The sequence below is a fragment of the Rhincodon typus genome, chromosome 13 (genome assembly GCF_021869965.1).
Source record: "Rhincodon typus isolate 14 chromosome 13, sRhiTyp1.1, whole genome shotgun sequence".
Taxonomy (NCBI): domain Eukaryota; kingdom Metazoa; phylum Chordata; class Chondrichthyes; order Orectolobiformes; family Rhincodontidae; genus Rhincodon; species Rhincodon typus.
The window spans coordinates 32,678,437-32,697,521 of record NC_063344.1 but is presented as its reverse complement, the minus strand read 5'-3'; the positions used below and the strand labels follow the sequence as shown (position 1 = coordinate 32,697,521).

At 39.1% G+C, this 19,085-nt stretch overlaps 1 protein-coding gene across 2 annotated transcripts in view; it reads right to left on the bottom strand.

Moving 5' to 3' along the window:
• Positions 1 to 19,085, bottom strand: part of xxylt1 (xyloside xylosyltransferase 1) — a 146,833-nt gene that overhangs the window by 57,110 nt on the left and 70,638 nt on the right. For both annotated transcript variants that reach the window (XM_048604688.1, XM_048604690.1), the window contains exon 3: positions 8,431 to 8,563. In XM_048604688.1, coding sequence (XP_048460645.1) covers positions 8,431 to 8,563 — 133 coding nt within the window. The remainder of the gene's footprint in view (positions 1 to 8,430; positions 8,564 to 19,085) is intronic.

Genomic DNA, 19,085 nt, shown 5'->3' with positions numbered 1-19,085 from the left:
TTAGGTGGTTAAACACTTGGTTAGAAGGAAGTTAACGTTTACAATGGGTGAAATACAAGGAGAGGGGATTCAAGCCTGTGAAAACTGGGATTCCTGTAGTTCCTGAAGCATGAAATTGTTATTACAAGAATTGTGAAAACGCAGGGAGGTGTGATGAGAGAAATGTTATTTGATGAATGTTCTGAATTTTTCTTCTCAGTTTTGCTTTAGTGGGAATAACTCAAGGCTACACTTCAATGACAGAATATTTTGTGCTCAGATTGAGGGGGACGTGTTGAATGGTTTTGTTTCTTTTGTCCATGACTCTCTCATGTATCTACAGGGTTTTGCATTTTTTTTATTTTTCAACTAACCTATCCTTGGATCAACTGCCTCAAGGTGTCATGCGTCCAGATTTACCATCGTCTTTTTAAAACTCTGCCTCTGATGATTCGATACTTCAATGTTTGATGAATCTCCTGCCCAATGCATATGACACCAGGTTTCTCTTTCCACCTGTTCCATCGGCTCTATTTTGCTCCGTAGCTGATGCTTTTAACTGTTGGAAAGCCTTCTGACACTCTGCCTTAGCTTATTAATGGCAGGTGGTGAATTGCCAAAACCATAGAAACATACTGTAGAATCAGCCAGCATCTCCAAAACAAGCAAAGTATTATTTCATTTTTATTGAACATGCTGCCTGAATGTAATTTTTCACACGTGTATTATAGGTTAGGTTGATATCCCTACTCTAAGTACACAGTTTTTAGGTGGTATTTTCCAGAAAGAGGAAATAGAAAGGTCAAACAAAAAGTAAGGTTCCGGCACAAAAGGAAACAGCTGCAGGCCACAGCACACAGACAGATTGAAAGCTTAGATTGGAAAGTGGACCATTAACAGTATGCAGCCAAATAATCTAAAAAAACACAAGGCTGTTTCAGGGCAGTCAGAATGACCCAAAATAGACACTGGCAAACTTTTCATAGAGAAGCAACTATCCAGGCAGTCATCCATTAAGTAAAACCTGGAGATGAACAAGATAACAATTTCTGTGAAGACACAGTGGCAGCAAACTTGTATACTGCCTCCCAAAAATAAATTTATATTACGATTATTAATTATAGATTAATACATTTTTAAAAAGGAATTATGCTTTGGCAGAGAGCCAGCAAGTTAAAGGCTCGGGGTGAAAAACTGGATCATACACTTTGTGCAGTAATCTAAAAGAGTACTTGCAGTTGGGCTGTTATTTGAATTCTACAATGTCACTACTCCCTCTGTTGAATGCTTTAGGTACAGTGATCACAAGCAATTAGTTCCCCAAATGACTAGGTATAGGGTAAGAATACCTTAGGTATTGTACAAACACACCAGGAGACTACAGACATAAGCTCTATGGATTACAAGGTGATATGTTGATATTGGTCACAGCAGCAATAGGTGGTGGAGTTGATGGGGGCAGAAGTGGATAGATCTTCAATATCCCAAGGCAAGTGCATTGAAATGATAAGGCTCTGATCTCTAGTCACTGACTGATATTTGCAGAGTATGTACAAGCATCTCACCTCCAAACAACCTGCCAAATTAATCACCATTCCCTATGGCTCACAGCACTAAAGTGTGGCTGACAAGATTGAACCATACTATTGGGAGTTAGTGAAGAAGAGGAAACTGAATGGTGGCAGAAGGAGATGTTACGTATCTATTTTGTTGCTGAATTGGCAGACAGATATTTCATGCCCTCAGCACATACGTTTTTGACAAGGGATGTGTAAAATAGGATGGGTGTCCAGCTTGCCATCTTCCCATCCATCCTGGTCACACCTCTACAATAAGGTGGGTGGGCAGATTCTGAAATTGATTGTCTGAAATTGGCTTTTTAAAAGCTCAATTATTTCCAATATTACCCTGCCCACACCATAATATGGTTGGCCTGGGCAGGAAAAACAATTAAAAACTGATTTAAAAATATCCATTGCAAGGAGGAGATTTTTGTTGTTATCATTGAATATACATGGACAGGGCCATGCGTTAAAAAGCACTCACCTTAGACATTATTTTTAAAAAAACATCAATGACGATATAAGTTAGAGGACAGTTGATTTTGGGTCTTCTCCAGGCTCCCATGCTAGGTTACATTATCTCATGATACTTGCATTTGATGAAATACTATTTTGGTATTTCTATACTTAAATTTAATGTTCAGAAAGTGTGGTATCAAGATTCATGTGTACAGTGAGTAGCTACTTTTGATGTAATTAGTTCTGAGTAAAAGCATCATTCTATTCAATTTTTCATTGAGGACAGTTGAGTTGGGGTAAGAAGGGTCTTGCTAATAGCCGATTGAAAATGATCAAGCTAGTTTGTAACTATATCTTTCACATGTAACATTTGACAATATTCCAAACAACTACTATTTATTAAATTAAGCTCAACAGTATGTAGATGCTAAATGAGCCATGATAAACTTGCATGGAAATGTGTTACAAAATGAAGCAGAAGAGTTTTGAACATAATGAAGAAAGAAAAACTTAATTCAGTAAAACTAAAAGCTGAATGATTTCAGAGACCTGCAGGCAAGTAGGCAGATAGGAGTCACATGAAGTGGGAAAAAATGTCTTGTGTTTTACCTATTTTACGCACTGAAATTTGCAGGGATTTTATGTGCAGAACAAAAGGAAGATTTAAAACCAACTATTATCATGTAATAAATCAAAAGACACAGCCCATGAAGTTAATTTACATAGATTTTGGCCACAGCCAAGCAATCAAAAGTATATCTACCACCGTTCTTCAAATACTTAGAATCCTTGTCAACTTTTACAGGTGTTTCAAACACAATTAATTGCTTAATGTTTGAACCAGATGAAAATGATAGCAGTTTAGCCAGATAAAATGTTGAGTTTAAAATAATGCAGGTAATTAAGGTGAGGCAGTGGGCAAGTAAAGGGAGGCATTATGGTAACTAAGCAGTTTTTTTTAGCTCAACAGTTAATGTTTCATTGCAGTTCGCATCCTACTTTTCCCTCCGTTAAATTCACTTTGCGAATTTGGCATTACTGCTCATTACTTTCCAATTTTTGTATTTCTTTCAGTTTTCTTCCACCTAACTCGGTTATTCAGCACCCTAAGCAAATACAATTTCTTCAAGACTCCTTTTTAATGCTTCTTTATGCATTACGTTTGCAGATTTTGTACTTTATACATTATCACGAGCTAGTATCACAATCTTTGTTCCAATTTAGTCGATACTCTGTCTTCTACAATTTCTATCCTAAGGTTCAACTTATTTTTTTGCACTGGACTTATAGCCTGATTGTTTTAATTATTATATCAACAGACGCCATTTCTAACTTTTAATACAAGTATTAAAGATTTTATTATAATACAAGAAACCTCTTCCAAAGACACCAGCATGCAAAACATGCAAAAAAAATGGCTTTTAGCCCAAACAAAAGTTCACTTTAACTTCTTTTATCTCTCCTTTCGCTCCCTCCTACACCATCATTATCAACATCAAGATGAAGGCAGATAATGAATATTACTTTTCCCCGTCTGTCATTGTCTAGAATGCAATCTCTGAGAGGGCAGTGGGAACAAATTCGACAACAATTTTCAAAAGGGAATTGAATAAACATTTGAAAAGAAAAACCATGTAGGGCAATGGAGACAGTGAAATGGAATTAGACAGCATTCTAATATGCTGTAACATTCTGTAACTCTAAATTAGAGCACATGTACGATGAATGCAGTGGGATGATAAACAGTCAAAGAATCCAGAGATATGAAGATGATTAAATATGGTAGTTCCGGCTCCCACATAGGCCTGAGCCGAATGGAAGTTATCAGGCGTAAGGAAACACTTGTGGGAGGAGGCCACAGCTGTGCATCTCTGGGCACGGTTCTCAACAATGGGGTGAAGTCGAGGCACGATGCGCAATCTAGGGGGAACCTGGTGATCAGGAAGCTAAAGGGAGACTTGGAAAAAAAATCAGAAGGATTGAGTGGGATGATTTGAGGCTGAACCTTGCCTTACAGGTCTCTGGGAGAGTACAAGTGGTCCTCTTATAATGTGATAGTTGTGTTCTTGTGTGACCTTGCACTGTAGAAAATCGTGTCATAGAGAAATCGCTATAGAAAATCGCTATACCAGTATAGCAGAAAGTGTGCATTACCCAAATAGCGACCAGTATTCATCAACTGCATTACAGCTAATTCACGTTAACGAAATACAGTTATAGCAGATCTACCTGTATTACGGCTCCTCCTCACCATAGGGAGTGTTGCAATTTTGAGTTGCACACCTCAAGGACTTGGCTGTCTCATTTTCCTTTCTGACCCCGTGGGAAATCCCTGCAGCACCAGTTAGTTACAAATTAAGCTCCCAATTGCGCAGTTGGAGCCCAATTTAAAAACGTTAATTAGTGCTCCACAGTCAGATGCCTCGATTTCTCCTGTATAAAATGACTGCGGGCAGGTTGGTTTGGAGTTATATGGATCTCACTTTTTAAGTGCCCACTCACCATCTCAGCTCCTGGTCATCGTAAGGAGGCGAAATATTGAGACATTGAACAATTTGTTACAATTCTCAGCTGTAATCTGCACTTTGGATAATATATTGTGTTTACTTCTTAAAGTGAAAGATTTTATTCTTCACCAGCCATTAAACTTTGCTTAATGTTATTTGCACTGCTGAACTATGTCAGGCTTCACCATCCTTATGGATCATCATTTAACTTGGAAATAGTTCTGAAAGCATCTTAAAATGTCCCTGGAAGTAGCTAAAATTGGTAAAGTTACAACAGCATTCAAGAAGCTTGACACCATTCAGGACAAATCAGCCCAATGACTGACATCCATCCACCACTTTCAAAACTGAATCTCCTCACCACTGATGCACAGTGGCAGAGATGTGTCCCATCTACAAGATACACTGCAGAAATTCACCAAAGCTCCTCTGACAGCACCTTCCAAACTCACAATTTCTTTAATCTAGAAGGACAACGACAGTAGATACATGGGAACGCCACCACTTGAAAGTTCACATCCAACCGACTCACCATCTTGGCTTGGAACTATATCACTGTTCCTTCACTGTCACCGGACCTACCGGGAACTCCCTTCCTAACAATGCTGTGGATGTCCCTACACAACATGGGCCGCGTGATTTAAATAGGCAGTTCACCGCCACCTTCTGATGAACTATTAGGATTGGGCAATAAATTCTGGCCTTTTCGGCAATACTTATGTTCCATGAACATAGATATAAAGTGTGTGTGCGCATGCGTGTGTGTGTGCTCCCAAATGAGAGGGGATTTAATACTGAGGGTTTACCGTAAGAAAACAACTAAATAAGTCAGCTCAGCTCTAATGATACCTTCATGGTATTTGATAGGCTTTTTTTTAATAACTGAATACATGTCTTCACTCATGGCTCAGTTGAGACTCTCACATCAAAGTCAAAAGGTTGTGGGTTCAAGTCCAACTTAGGGACAAAAATCAAAAGGCAGACAGTCTGTGCAAAACCAAGATGTTTCACACATATATTAAACCCTACCCTCTCCGATCCATGGCACTATTCCAGTTAACAGACGTCACAAAACTGTGTGTAAATTGGTTGTTGTATTTTCTACAATATACCTGTAAAAACACTTAATAAATCATTGATGCTATACTTTGGGATGTTCTGATGTTGTGAAAGGTGCTATATAAACATGAATCAGAGATAGTAGGAACTGCAGATGCTGGTGAATCCGAGACAACAAGGTGCAGGGCTGGATGAACACAGCAGGTCAAGCAGCATCATAGGAGCAGAGAGGCTGACGTTTCGGGCCTAGACCCTCTATATAAACATGAGTTTTTTTTAAAAGACATACCTCACTGTAACTTCCAATTTAATCTATATCTTTACGATATCTGAATAAAATGTAATTGTTTGAATGTCGTTATTCCTTCATCATAAACACAGTACCACACTAATATCATTCTGTTGTTATACATAGATGATTGCATCCAGTTTCACGGTGATGTGAAATCCTGTAATTTCAAACCTGCGGAAACCTACAGATCTTATTAAACTAATGCAAGAAGATATCAGAGATAGCAGTATCAAAAATAAATTGTAATTACTTGCGAAACATGCTGAATCCTTGAAAAATGAAGTACAACTGACAGAAAACATCTACTGCTTCTCAGCATTATTCCAATAAACCCAAATTAGTCTACTGCCAATCTCGTTTTTGTGAAAGGTGAAATTACTATGCATTCAGCTCTACATCCTCTGCTTAAACAATTCTTAGATGTTTCCACGTCAATTTGATTGATGAGATTCCGAAAAGTAAAATATCTTTAGCCATATTACAATATGTACATTACACTTAGCATAAAATATTAGCTCTTTTTCATGATACCTTTTTATGGTACATTATTTTATCATAATGCATTAGCATGGAGAACCACACAATAAAATAGTATGCAAAATTCTTGGCTCATAAGAATCACAAAGAAATTAGAATAGGTTCAGGAAATGTTTCACACTTGCCCCATTATCTGGCTATTCCTCTTTTAAAACTGCTTTAGGAAATCAACATCTAAGAAAAGGCCTGCAAAACCACTGGAGACTTCACAATTCTGCCATCCCTAATGTTATAGCATTAATGATGTTGCTATAGTATATTGGATCAATTCTAAGAACGTTGTATTTCTATGTCTTATATCTATGTGTGTGCTTTCGCATAGGTTTGTTTGCTTTTTCTCTGGAACAATCTGGGATACCTTGGATTGACTGACTGCCATCGATCCTTGTTGGTAACATGTGAGGAAGGACGGCTACTCAAAGTCGTCAGCAGAAGATACAGCTCACTCAGGTTTATTACATAATATTTATTAGCTAGTTACATTAAACCTGAGACAAATGATGGCCTCTTATGGGCTATCGGACTCAACGTAAGCACAAGTTCACACTACTGCCACTGAAACATTCTGGTATACACTTAGAGACTATGCTCCAAATGACCTGGAAACCCACCCACCCACCCTTAGTGCCTGTCAAAAGCTTTTCGAAAGATTTACAGATTGATAATTAACATCCCTCCCATAGTCATCAAGTACTGAGGTGGAACTTCAACTCGGAGCTTCTGGCTGAGAGGAAGAGATGATACCCAGTGAGTCACAAGGTCTCCATTGCACACAGTGAGATACTGAGGAAGAATAGGCTGCAGACAGGGCATGGGACAAGGATAGCACAAGTAACAGCTCAATGAATGGTGAGGTTGTAGAAGACTCTGTCATAGAGGACTCAGTTGATGACTCAAGGGGGTGGCCTACAAAAAAAAAGGCTGCTAGGTATGCATTATGAAATGGTGGTGTATAACCAGGCCTAACTGAAGGCCTATGAGTAAACAAAGGGCATGGAGGAGCCCAGAACTAAATTTTGTATTGATTTGGTAACCTATGCTGCTCAACGTAGAAGTGGTCACAAAAAAAAACCAATAATGTATAAATGGACCCAACTATGCTGTATGTTTTGATACCATTCAATGTCTGAGTCCTATAGTTAAAGCTCAGACTGAAATAATGCAAGGCCAGCTTGCTGTCAGACAAGCTCAGACTGCTGGCACTACAGCTCTGGATAGAAGCACAAAGAGACTTGCAAGGTTGCGTAGAACTCCTGCAATCTGTCCTCCGTGACATTACTGGGATGGCAGAGATGCTACCCTGGGGTGCGTCAGTAGCTCTTTGGGGCACAAACTTACCTTCTCTTTAGATGCTGAAATTCATCTTCCCATGACTGTGACACCTAGGCAACTAGCACCAGAGTGTGGATGTGTGCTGGGCTCCATTTTGGATGCAAAACAGCATTTGTGGTGCTGAAATCTGGGCATCATAGAGCTTAGCTGCACACAAAAAATCTTTAAATCCAGTTAAGATTTTAATTTTGTTCATCAATTATGAAGCCAATTATTTTTCTACAGATTGTCTTATCCAACGTAGATGTAAGAATTTATTGATGTTTCCTATATTAAAATCATACTCATTCTGATTATAATGAGTAACTCATTAATGAGTAGCTACAATTTTTATACTCAATCTTCAATAACTACTTTCGTACTATTGCAATGCTTTATAAATGGCTTGTTTTTGGGCTGATGGATGGAAAAACATATTGACATATTAAATGATAACTATAAAATGCCAGCGTTATAAAACTGCAACACTCAGTCAGAAAATAAAATTTAAAGTGACAGTCCCAGCCTTGATTTCTTATGGCTAAGTCAGATCTCTGATAAGTATTTAAGTTGCATTTAGAACTCAAACCTGTCAGCAAAAAGAAACTGCAAATGGCAATCAGAACCTCACCACAGAGCTTGCATTTGTAATATGTTCTTAGGTCTACATTCTTCATTTTCGTTTCTGACCAGGCTTTTAGGGCTATTTAAATGATTTCAATACCTGTAAACAGGCTGCATTTCTCTGGCGATCCCTATCACAGCTCCTGGCTGGAACTTCTCAAACTCCCCAAACAGACTCCTGATGCTAGACATGTACTTCAAATCCAGGTCCAACTGCACAATACGAGTCATTTCTGCAAAACAAAAGGAGGAAAAATTAGGTCACACATGGGTCACTGGAAACAGACAGGATGTATTATAGCCAATGCTCATTCAAAGGCACTGTTTGGTCTCTGAAAAGAAAAGTTCACATTAGTCAATGACATATACAGCCAAAATAATTAAACACTTATGGTAGAAAAAGAGAAGAATTAGCAAGAATTACTGTAAGCTTTATAGTGCCACATTTGACATTGTGATGTTAATTTTCACATCAGTTTTTATTAACAGTAACCCATTAAACATATAATGTGATCATAGATAAAATGTTATTGTGTTAATCTTCTTCCTGTTATACAAGGTTTGGCTTAAACCTTGTAATTTTAAACAGAGCCAGTCAATCCATATTATAACAGATTCTAGATCAGACAGACATGTATCTTAGTCACTCTTTCTATACAACAGAGTTACTGTTGTGTGTTCAGTCAGTCAGCTATGTTCATGTCATGTACAAAACATCAGTAAACACAGAACCCAGAAAATGTGTGTCAGTCTGTGATATTGTAGCTGTGTAAATATCTGTTGTTAATAAACTTCAAGGCATCTGTTTCAACAAAAATAAGCTCTTGGGTATACATTATGTAGACTAACATTTTGAAAAACACAAATCGCACTATATACAGGCTGTGTGTGGACACTAAAAGCTAGATGGGACAGCTAGTTAGTGATAGTAAGTGGATGATAGAGGCTGAAAAGATAACAACAGTATGGTAGCAATATGGTATTTTTCCTAACAGTCATCGAATTATCTGTCCGAGTTCTGAGCTCAAGTTACAACTACAACCAAAATTAAAATCCTACAATCAAAGCTAAAGTACTCCAACTAGACCTAAATGGTACAAACCTATACTGAATCATGGAGAGTACTTCTCACTCCTATAAAAAAGAAAGGCAGTTTACAAGGGACCCAAGAGAGATCAGACCTAAAAATAAACATGTAAATGGTGCTGACAGGAAAGCTCCAACCCACTAAACTGGGTAAGAAAACACATTTTAAAATCTTTAATTTATCAATAAGCTCACCTATTCACATTCATTGATTGGTTCTAGAATTTTGCCCCTTGGGGAAAGCATGAAAACAAAGATTCATCACAACTTGTTCTTTTTAGGCATTAACAGCACCCACAGACACAAGCCTGCAACCTTTAAAGGAGAAGCAGCAGATAATAAATGAAAGAGAGAAGCAAGGAAATAAGAAACAAAGGGGGGAGAAAAACCACCACACATATAAATGTGGATACAGTCTCAGGGTAATTGATCATTCAGGACTGAGGAGGAGGAATTTCTTCACTTAATGTGTTGTTAATCTCTGGAATTCTCTGCACCAGAGGATTGCGACTGCTCCATCACTGAATATAATATAGTTGGAATTGACAGACATTTGGTCTCTCAAGAAATCCAGGAATATGGGGACCAGGCAGGACAAAGGAGTAGAAGCCCAAACTCAGTCAAGATCATGTTGAATGGAGGTGCAGTCTCAATGGGTCTTATCATCTTTGTCTACTATTTTTTTGTGCTCTTGTTCATCGTTGTTTACAAATTCTTCTATTATTTTGCCCCTACACAATTCTGTAATATTCTCCAATCCCATAACCCTCAGGAGTTGTTAAAAGTCTTCTGATTATGGCCTTTTGTGCACTCCCAATTTTAATTGTTCCATTGGAAGCCAAACCCTAAGCTCTGGAATATTCTCCCTAAACCACTCTCTCTACCTTTCTATCATATTTGCCTCCTTTGAGACATTTCTTTGAACATCGGTGATAGCAAGAACTGCAGATGCTGGAGTCAGCATCAATGCAGTGTAGAGCTGGAGGAACACAGCAGGTCAGGCAGCATCAGAGGAGCAATAGAGTCGATGTTTTAGGTCGGGACCCATCATCAGGACTGGGGATGGGGGAGACAGCTGGGAAATAAATAGAGGTAGGAGTAGTGGGGCTGGGGGAAGGTAGGTGGGTTGGCGATAGGTGGATGCAGGTAGGGGTAGTGGGGATTGGTCACTGGGGAGGGTGGGGCGGATAGGTGGGGAAGAAGATGGACAGGTTGTGTCAGATCAACGAGGTGGGGATGACAGGGAAGGTTGGACATGAGATGAGGCCGGGAGCGGGGAGATTTTGAAACTGGTCAATTCTATGTTTAGGTCTATTGCTTTGACTAAACAGAAATCAACATGCTCAATTATTCTCTTCAGGAATATTTCCTGTTGCTTAAAAAGGATTGCCATGAAAGACTGACCTTTAAAAAAATAGCTGTTTGCTTTTTATAAAGAGAGGAGGAGGGCACATCGTAGTACTGGATGGGACAACAGAACTGTTTAAAAATATAAGAATGAGAATGTCACACTTGAGATTTTAGTACAGAAGTCAATGTGGCGAAGTTCATAGGATTTTGGTGGAAGATAAGATCTAATTGTCAAATTTATGAATTAGTTATTTTGAACCAAATAAGCAAATGTGGCATTCATGGCTCACATCTTCAACTACTACAGATGCAATGTATTTCCAATTTAACAGAAGAAGCTGAGCCATGCATCAAATTCACATTTTGCAACTGTGAAGATTTATAACACATTTTTATTATTCAGGGACTTGGGTTCTAAAATAGAGGTAAATAGGTTTTTGCTTTTCAGTGCTGTGAAGGTAACTTGTACTCTTTTTAAGAAACAGAAACATAATTTTATTTTCGCAGTGGGTCAAAGCAGCATTTCCAGATTCCATGTAACTTAAGCCAAATGACTAGACAAGTCTAGTTGTGCAGAAATTGTTAAGTATTTACTAAGTTGGGCTTTTGTGATCTAGATAAAGAAAGAGGCCAGAGGCCAGAAGCACATTCAGTTAAGCAGAAACGATCCATAACAGCAGATCTGCTGTCCAGAAGCCTAATGGTTGTCAAAGCCCTGAGTTTCTTCATAGAATTCAGTGAGAAAAGTCAGTGAATTAGCCAGTATCTGTGTGTCTCAGAGAGAAAGCAATGGAGAGAGTTACATCTGGTGAATGTGCAGAAATCCACAAAAAAATTGCTAGTTTGACAGTTGAGTAAATAAACTAAAAGAGATAAAAGTGACATTTTATTGGGGTTGAGTGTCTGGCAAGGGATTTTGCAAAAGATGAATCCATCTTTTTGCTATTTATGATGAGTTCTTTTCGAATTGCCATACAGCTTTGTTTTATCTTTTTTCCTTTATGGTATGGAACATATGTCATTTAGTTAAAGGTACAATGTCAGTCTCTTGAGTTTGTTCAGTGACTGACCACCACAGTAACCAAATTGCAAAAATATAACTGAATGTCCCTCAAGGCAGGTTTCATTCTGGAATCTAATTTGTCCAGTATTATCATTGGCTGAGATCTAAACAAAGGAGCCAATTGTCAGTTTTAGGCAGGCTTTGTCCAAATTGTTTGAGCAGCTAGGTTTTTAAGTTTTCCTTGATATCCAGGATACTGATCCACAAAATCTAACTTCATTGCACTGTTTCAAACTTCTCTATTTTTATTTATTAGAAGGAATAAAAAGCACACATACCCTTGGAAAATAACAAACTAAAGAAGCTAGAAGAACATCAAAGTCTTGAGTATATAGATGCATAGGTCTTTAGTAGCAGCAATACAAGTTGAGAAGACCATGGAGAGTGTAAATAAGGTATTGAGGCTCCTTTTCAGACAAAAAGGATGCAAAATGAGGTATTATAATATTTTTCATCAGATCAGCCATGATCTCATTGAATGGCACAACAGACTCGAAGGGCTGAATGGTCTACTTCTGCTGCTACATACGTTTTATGGTCCAGTCGGGATAAGAGGATTATGTTTTTCCCTGTACATTCTATGTAATTTAACACTCAAGTTATCTTTACAGTCTCAATTAATAATTGAAGGTACATTTCCAAATTTTAACATCCGTTTGGAAATGTTTATGTAGCGTGTTACAATGTTGTGAATGTTTAACCACAGATTTTTAATAGAACATACAGATAATGTGTAGATAGATCCATTTTTAGAGGCTTCAATAAAAGAGTATTAGTATGGTAAATATTAGTGGAAGAATAATGACGTTTTATTCCATAAAACTTTAATCTACTTTTGATTGAATAAAGTGGAAATTAAGTAAAAGAACTGAAATAACCTCCAATTGTCACAAAACCCTTATGTATACATTTGATCTTTGGAGTTGATTCCAACTTGTTTCAACACACTACAATTCATGTTGCAAAATGCTACGTCAATGGGAATGTACTTTCAAATCCTGAAGCACATTAAGCATAAGACTCGCATGCACTGTGGCCAACATTTGTTTTCATTTAGTTTTGTTTTAAAATATTTTGGTTTGTTTGCGATAAAGGATTGCAGAATTGATATGTCTTGTAAATGTTGAACTATAGAAAAATGAAAAGTTCTGTTGTTTGAAAGCTATGAATACAAAACACAAAACGCAGACCAAAAGTTACTGGAATACATTAGAAATCAATTAATTATGTAATGCCTAAGACATCTTGTACAAAATATTGAGAGTCAAAAGTGAATGCCGAATTAGTGTGTGAAATGCATGACCATATTGTATTTCACCTCAGGGGATTCTTACTGTGATGTTTATTGGAAACAATTCAATTGTTTCATTAAGCACTCATCTGGAATCACAAATAACAAACAGAAACTTTCATGCAGCTTGCTTCAGTTGAGTATAAATTCAACCAAGGTCATATTTTAAGAAAATAAAATCAACTGTTAATTATTACCATCTGCATTCACTTTAATTAGATGGAGGTATTATCAGCTATTTTCTCTTCCACTGTTCTTGTACTCTCACACATCCTCCCCACACACGATAGAAACATTTCAAGAAGGAAACCTACTTTGTCTGCTTGGGGCTACATTGTTGCTCTTACAGAACAAGATGCAGATTACACTCAATGACAGAATCAAGCTCTGAGGGTTATGGGTACAGGGTTATGTTACTCGGGCTGGCCACTCGGCATAACAATATTATTCTGTGATAGGTGATGCCTGCAATCACAAGTGTATTGCCAATTGTGTAATCTAACGGCTCTAAAGCTGTTAATATATATGTTACTTTGGCTCCACCAATTCTACTAATATCACATACAATCTGTGGGTGGAGACAAGGAGCTCTACTCTAGTTTTGAAAAGAGCAGTGCACTTTGAGGTTGTTATGCAATAAACCTTCTCGTTATCTACGAACAGCTTCTATTGTTAATATTCCATAAACAGAGCATCATCCACCTCAAGTCACTAGATAAAGCCAAGACTAAACAAAGAAGGAGGAGGACTGGTGACAGCAAACCAGCTCAAACAACACTTAACCTGTACCAAATTTGATAGAGGTGGCAAATACCACACCTACCAATAAAAATTCACTGTGTCCAGCCACTTACTCTTGTACAGGATTACTCATTCGTGGGATGCAGGTGTCACTTGCTAAGCCAGAATTTATTGCCCATTCCTAGTTCCCCTTGACTGGAGTAGCTTGCTGGGCCATTTAAGAGGACAGCCAAGAGTCAATCACATTGCCTTGGGTCTGGAGTCACAGTAAGACAGACCAAGTAAGGACAGATTTCCTTCCCTGAAGGACATTAGCGAACCAGAGGTGTTTTACAACAAATCAACAATGTTTAGATGGTCACCACTTAAAAGTTAGCTTTTAATTCTAGATTTTTATTGAATTTAACTTTCACCACCTACCATGATGGGATTCAAACCTTTGGCCCAAAACATTAGCATGGAGTATCTGAATTACTCATCCAGTGACATTGCCACCACACCACCATCTCCACACTTTGATTTGGTTTGATTTATTGTTAATCACATGTACCGAGATACAGTGAAAAATGTCGTTGTGCATGCTCTATAGGCAGATCATTCCACAGAAAGCGCATTTGGGTAGCAGAATTGAGTGTAGAATATGGTGTTACAGCCACAGAGAAGGTGCAGAGAGAGAGAGATCAACATTACAATTTGAGAGGTCCATTCAAAAGTCTGATAACAGTGGGGATGAAGTTGTTTTTAAATCTGTACGTACGTGTATTCAAACTTTTATATCTTTTTTCAAAGAATCCCTACAGTGTGGAAACAGGCCCTTTGGCCCAACAAGTCCACACTGACCTCAGAGCATCCCACCCAAACCCATCCTTCTATAACCTACCTAATTCTCACATCCCTGAATACTACAGGCAATTTAGCCTGGCCAATCCACCCAGCCTGCATATCTTTGGACTGTGGCAAGAAACTGGAGCACCTGGAGGAAACCCATGCAGACACGGGGAGAACGTGCAAACTTCACACAGACAGTCACCTGAGGGTGGAATTGAACCTGGGTCCCTGGCGCTGTGAGGCAGCAGGGCTAACCACTGAGCCACCGTGCCACCCCTGCTACCTGACGGAAGAGGGTGAAAGAGAGTACAACCAAGGTGAGAGGAATCTTTGATTATGTCGGTTGCTTTCCCATGGTTGTTTCACCAAGAACAATTAAATTTAAAAAAAAACAGCATCCTATACAGAGTACTGGGCTAATGGTAAGATTCTTGGTAGTGTGGATGAGCAGAGAGATCTCGCTGTCCATGTGCATAGATCATTGAAAGTTGCCACCCAGGTTGATAGGGTTATTAAGAAGGCATACAGTATGTTAGGTTTTGTTGGTAGAGGGATTGAGTTTCGGAGCCATGAGGTCATGTTGCAGCTGTACAAAACTCTGGTGCGGCCACACTTGGAGTATTGCGTACAGTTCTGGTCACCGCATTATAGGAAGGATGTGGAAGCATTGGAAAGGGTGCAGAGGAGATTTACCAGGATGTTGCCTGGTATGGAGGGAAGGTCTTATGAGGAAAGGCTGAGGGACTTGAGGCCATTTTCGTTAGAGAGAAGAAGGTTAAGAGGTGACTTAATAGAGACATACAAGATGATCAGAGGATTAGATAGGGTGGACAGTGGGAGCCTTTTTCCTTGGATGGTGATAGCTAGCACGAGGGGACATAGCTTTAAATTGAGGGGTGATAGATATAGGACAGATGTCAGAGGTAGGTTCTTTACTCAGAGAGTAGTAAGGGCGTGGAATGCCCTGCCTGCAACAGTAGTAGACTCGCCAACTTTAAGGGCATTTAAATGGTCATTGGATAAACATATGGATGATAATGGAATAGTGTAGGTTAGATGGGCTTCAGATTGGTTTCACAGGTCAGCGCAACATCGAGGGCCGAAGGGCCTGTACTGCGCTGTAATGTTCTGTGTTCCATGTTCTATACAAAGCCAAATGATTTTGACAAGACTATTTGAAGTTCTTTTTTGCATGAGCTAACCAACAATGGAGATTCAGTTGTAATGAGTTCATTCCCCATTCTATGTTGAAAAAACAGCTGTAATGGTCAATCCATAATCCACATCCCCAGAAGAGTGTCCACGAGTGAACAGCATACACGTAACAGATAGGACCCACAAAATACAACTGAGTTTCAAATTTATTTTGCAATTGCAACACAGTGCATATTTTAGCTGAAAAATAATATAAATGGTGTTAGAACTCAGAAAAAACTGCTTAAGAAGAAACATGCATGAAACAGGTGAAATAATTAGGTTTGTGCTGTAAGTTTAATTTTACCAGAAACTGCTCAATGTTTCAATTTTTGAGGAACAGATCAGCAGAATGATTATTCTGCCTAGCTTGAAAGTGAGTCATGGTCAGATGAGACTTATACAATACTGGAAGAGCAACTGGCTAGATAACTGTAAAAAAGAAGGCCATATTTCAACTTGTGTTAAGGTTTCAGTTAATCTTGCTTAATTCAGGTGCTTGCTGAAATGTGAATGTTAATCAGCTTGTGGCAGTAGATGTTACTTTAGTGAACAATCCTATGACTCAAAAGCCTGAGTGATAATGATGCAGAACAGCCTAGGCTGAGATAAGGAAGAATCACATAAAGGCCTGGTTGATTAAGAACAGAAGGCACATGCATAGTCACAAGAAGCTGTGGGGGGGGTGCATAATGGCTCAGTGGTTAGCACTGCTGCCTCAAAGCATCAGGGACCCAGGTTCAATTCTACCCTCAGATGACCATATGAATGGAGTTTGCACATTCTCCTCATGTCTGCCCAAGTTTCCTCTGGGTACTCCAGTTTCCTCTCAAAGATGTGCATGTTAGGTTGTTATAGACCAGTCCAGACCCCCTCCCAAAGTATTCTAAGAAGATAGCCTAGACCCAAACTTTTCCTTATTTTAAAGGCAAATGTAATGTGCTGTGTTCCAGATACAACTTAACTGGTCAAACCACTCGACATTAAGCAAAACAATTTATTCAAACACTATAGTTAAAATACATCAAAAGAAAGATGAACTTAGAATAACTTAACTCTATTGGAAAACTTAACAGAATAATGCAGGCAGCAAATGTTACTAATTATCTGTTCCAACATCTCATAAATGAAAACTCAGAAGTCAGACTTTCTCACATTCAATGCCCGCAGTAGGAAGAGAAACCCCAGCCTCCAGCTGTAACCGAGAGAGGGGAAAAATAGCTTCTACTTCTTTAAAACTCCCGCAGCTTCCGCTGAATGTAAAAGCTTTAAAACAAAACTAGAAATCTTGGTGTGAGAGAGCTGGCCACACTCATCCAAGTGGCTTCTACTGTTCCAACCTTTAAAAAACATCCCAAGGCCTCACAAGCTGTTTACATTACCACAGACTGCTCAGTACCTCTTGTTCAATCGCTCTCTTAAAAGCAACCAGGACAAAATAGACCTCTTAAAGCCACAGCACTGTCACAAGGTGGACTGGCTGTGATAAATTGCCCATAGTGTCCAGGATTGTGCAGGCAAGGTGGATTAGCCATGGGAAATGCAGGGTTACGGGGACAGCATGGGGGAGTAGGTCTAAGTGGGATGCTCTTCAGAGGACTGGTGTGGACCTGATGGGCTGATTGGCCTGCTTCCACACTGTATGGATTCTATGATACTAAGCTAATAGCAAGTGGATAACATTAGGGTGGAATTTTACACCACGATTTAGACAAATATCTCAATATAGTATAATAAAAGAAACCTACATAGAACATTAGGCCTATTAATAATACATCTACCCCTCAATAAAGGGTATAAAAGACAGATTTTGGAGGCCTCACACAGTAGAAGAAGAAGAGAATCTCTCGAGGGTAGATCCTCTCTAATATTCTTGGGTAATCTGCAGAGTCATGAAAACATAAGACAGCAAGCAGAGGAAGAGTTGCCTACGTATTTAACTATGCTGTATGATATAGGCAGGTCACACACTCTCTACTTGTTACAGTTTTATGTCTATGCTGTATAACTTGTACATATATGACACCTTAAATGCAATATATCTGCAAAATTGGTCATAACTGATCCTTAATAATTACATAATTGACAACAACAATGAAAACAAATTGGATACGTACTGGACAGTGCAGAAAGTTACCTCAGAGTACAACAGGATCTTAATCAGATGGGCCAATGGACTGAGGAGTGGCAGATGGAGTTTAATTTAGATAAATGTGATGTGCTGCATTTTGGAAAGGTAAATCAGGGCAGGACTTATACACTTAATAGTAAGATCCTGGGGAGTGTTGTTGAACAAAGAGACCTTGGAGTGTTGGTTCAGAGTTCCTTGAAAGTGGAGTCGCAGGTAGATAGGTTAGTGAAGAAGGCTTTTGGTATGCTTGCTTTTATTGGTCAGTGCATTGAGTATAGGTGTTAGGAGGTCATGTTGCAGCTGTACAGGAGATTGGTTAGGCCACTACTGGAATACTGCATGCAATTCTGATCTTCCTGCTATGGGAAGGACGTTGTGAAACTTGAAAGGGTTCAGAAAAAATTTACAAGGATGTTGCCATGGTCAGAGGGTTTCAGCCATAGGGGGACGCTGAATAGGCTGGGGCTATTTTCCTTGGAGCGTCGAAGGCTGAAGAATGATGTTATAGAGGTTTATAAAGTCATGAGGGGCATGGATAGGGTAAATAGTCAAGATCTTTTTCACGGGGTGAGGGAGTCCAAAACCAGAGGGCATGGGTTTAAGGGCAGAGAGGAAAGATTTAAAAGGGGCTTAAGGGGCAACTTTCTCACACAGAAGGTAATGCGTGTATGGAATGAGCTGCCAGATGAAGTGGTGGAGGTTGGTACAATTACAACATTTAAAAGGCATCTGGACGGGTATATGAATAGGAAGGGTTTAGAGGGAAATGGGCCAAATGCGACTATCTGTTCAGAATGGATGAGTTGGACTGAATGGTCTGTTTCCGTGCTGTGTATCTCTTTGACTCTAAAACTAAAATATCCACAAATTGGTGAGCTTGGAATCTACAGTAGTCCACCTTCATTCAAAGATAATCTTTCATTGAGATTGGAGATAGTAGGAACTGCAGATGCTGGAGAATCCGAGACAACAAGGTGCAGGGCTGGATGAACACAGCAGGCCAAGCAGCATCATAGGAGCAGAGAGGCTGACGTTTCGGGCCTAGACCCTTCATCCTTTTCTGATGAAGGG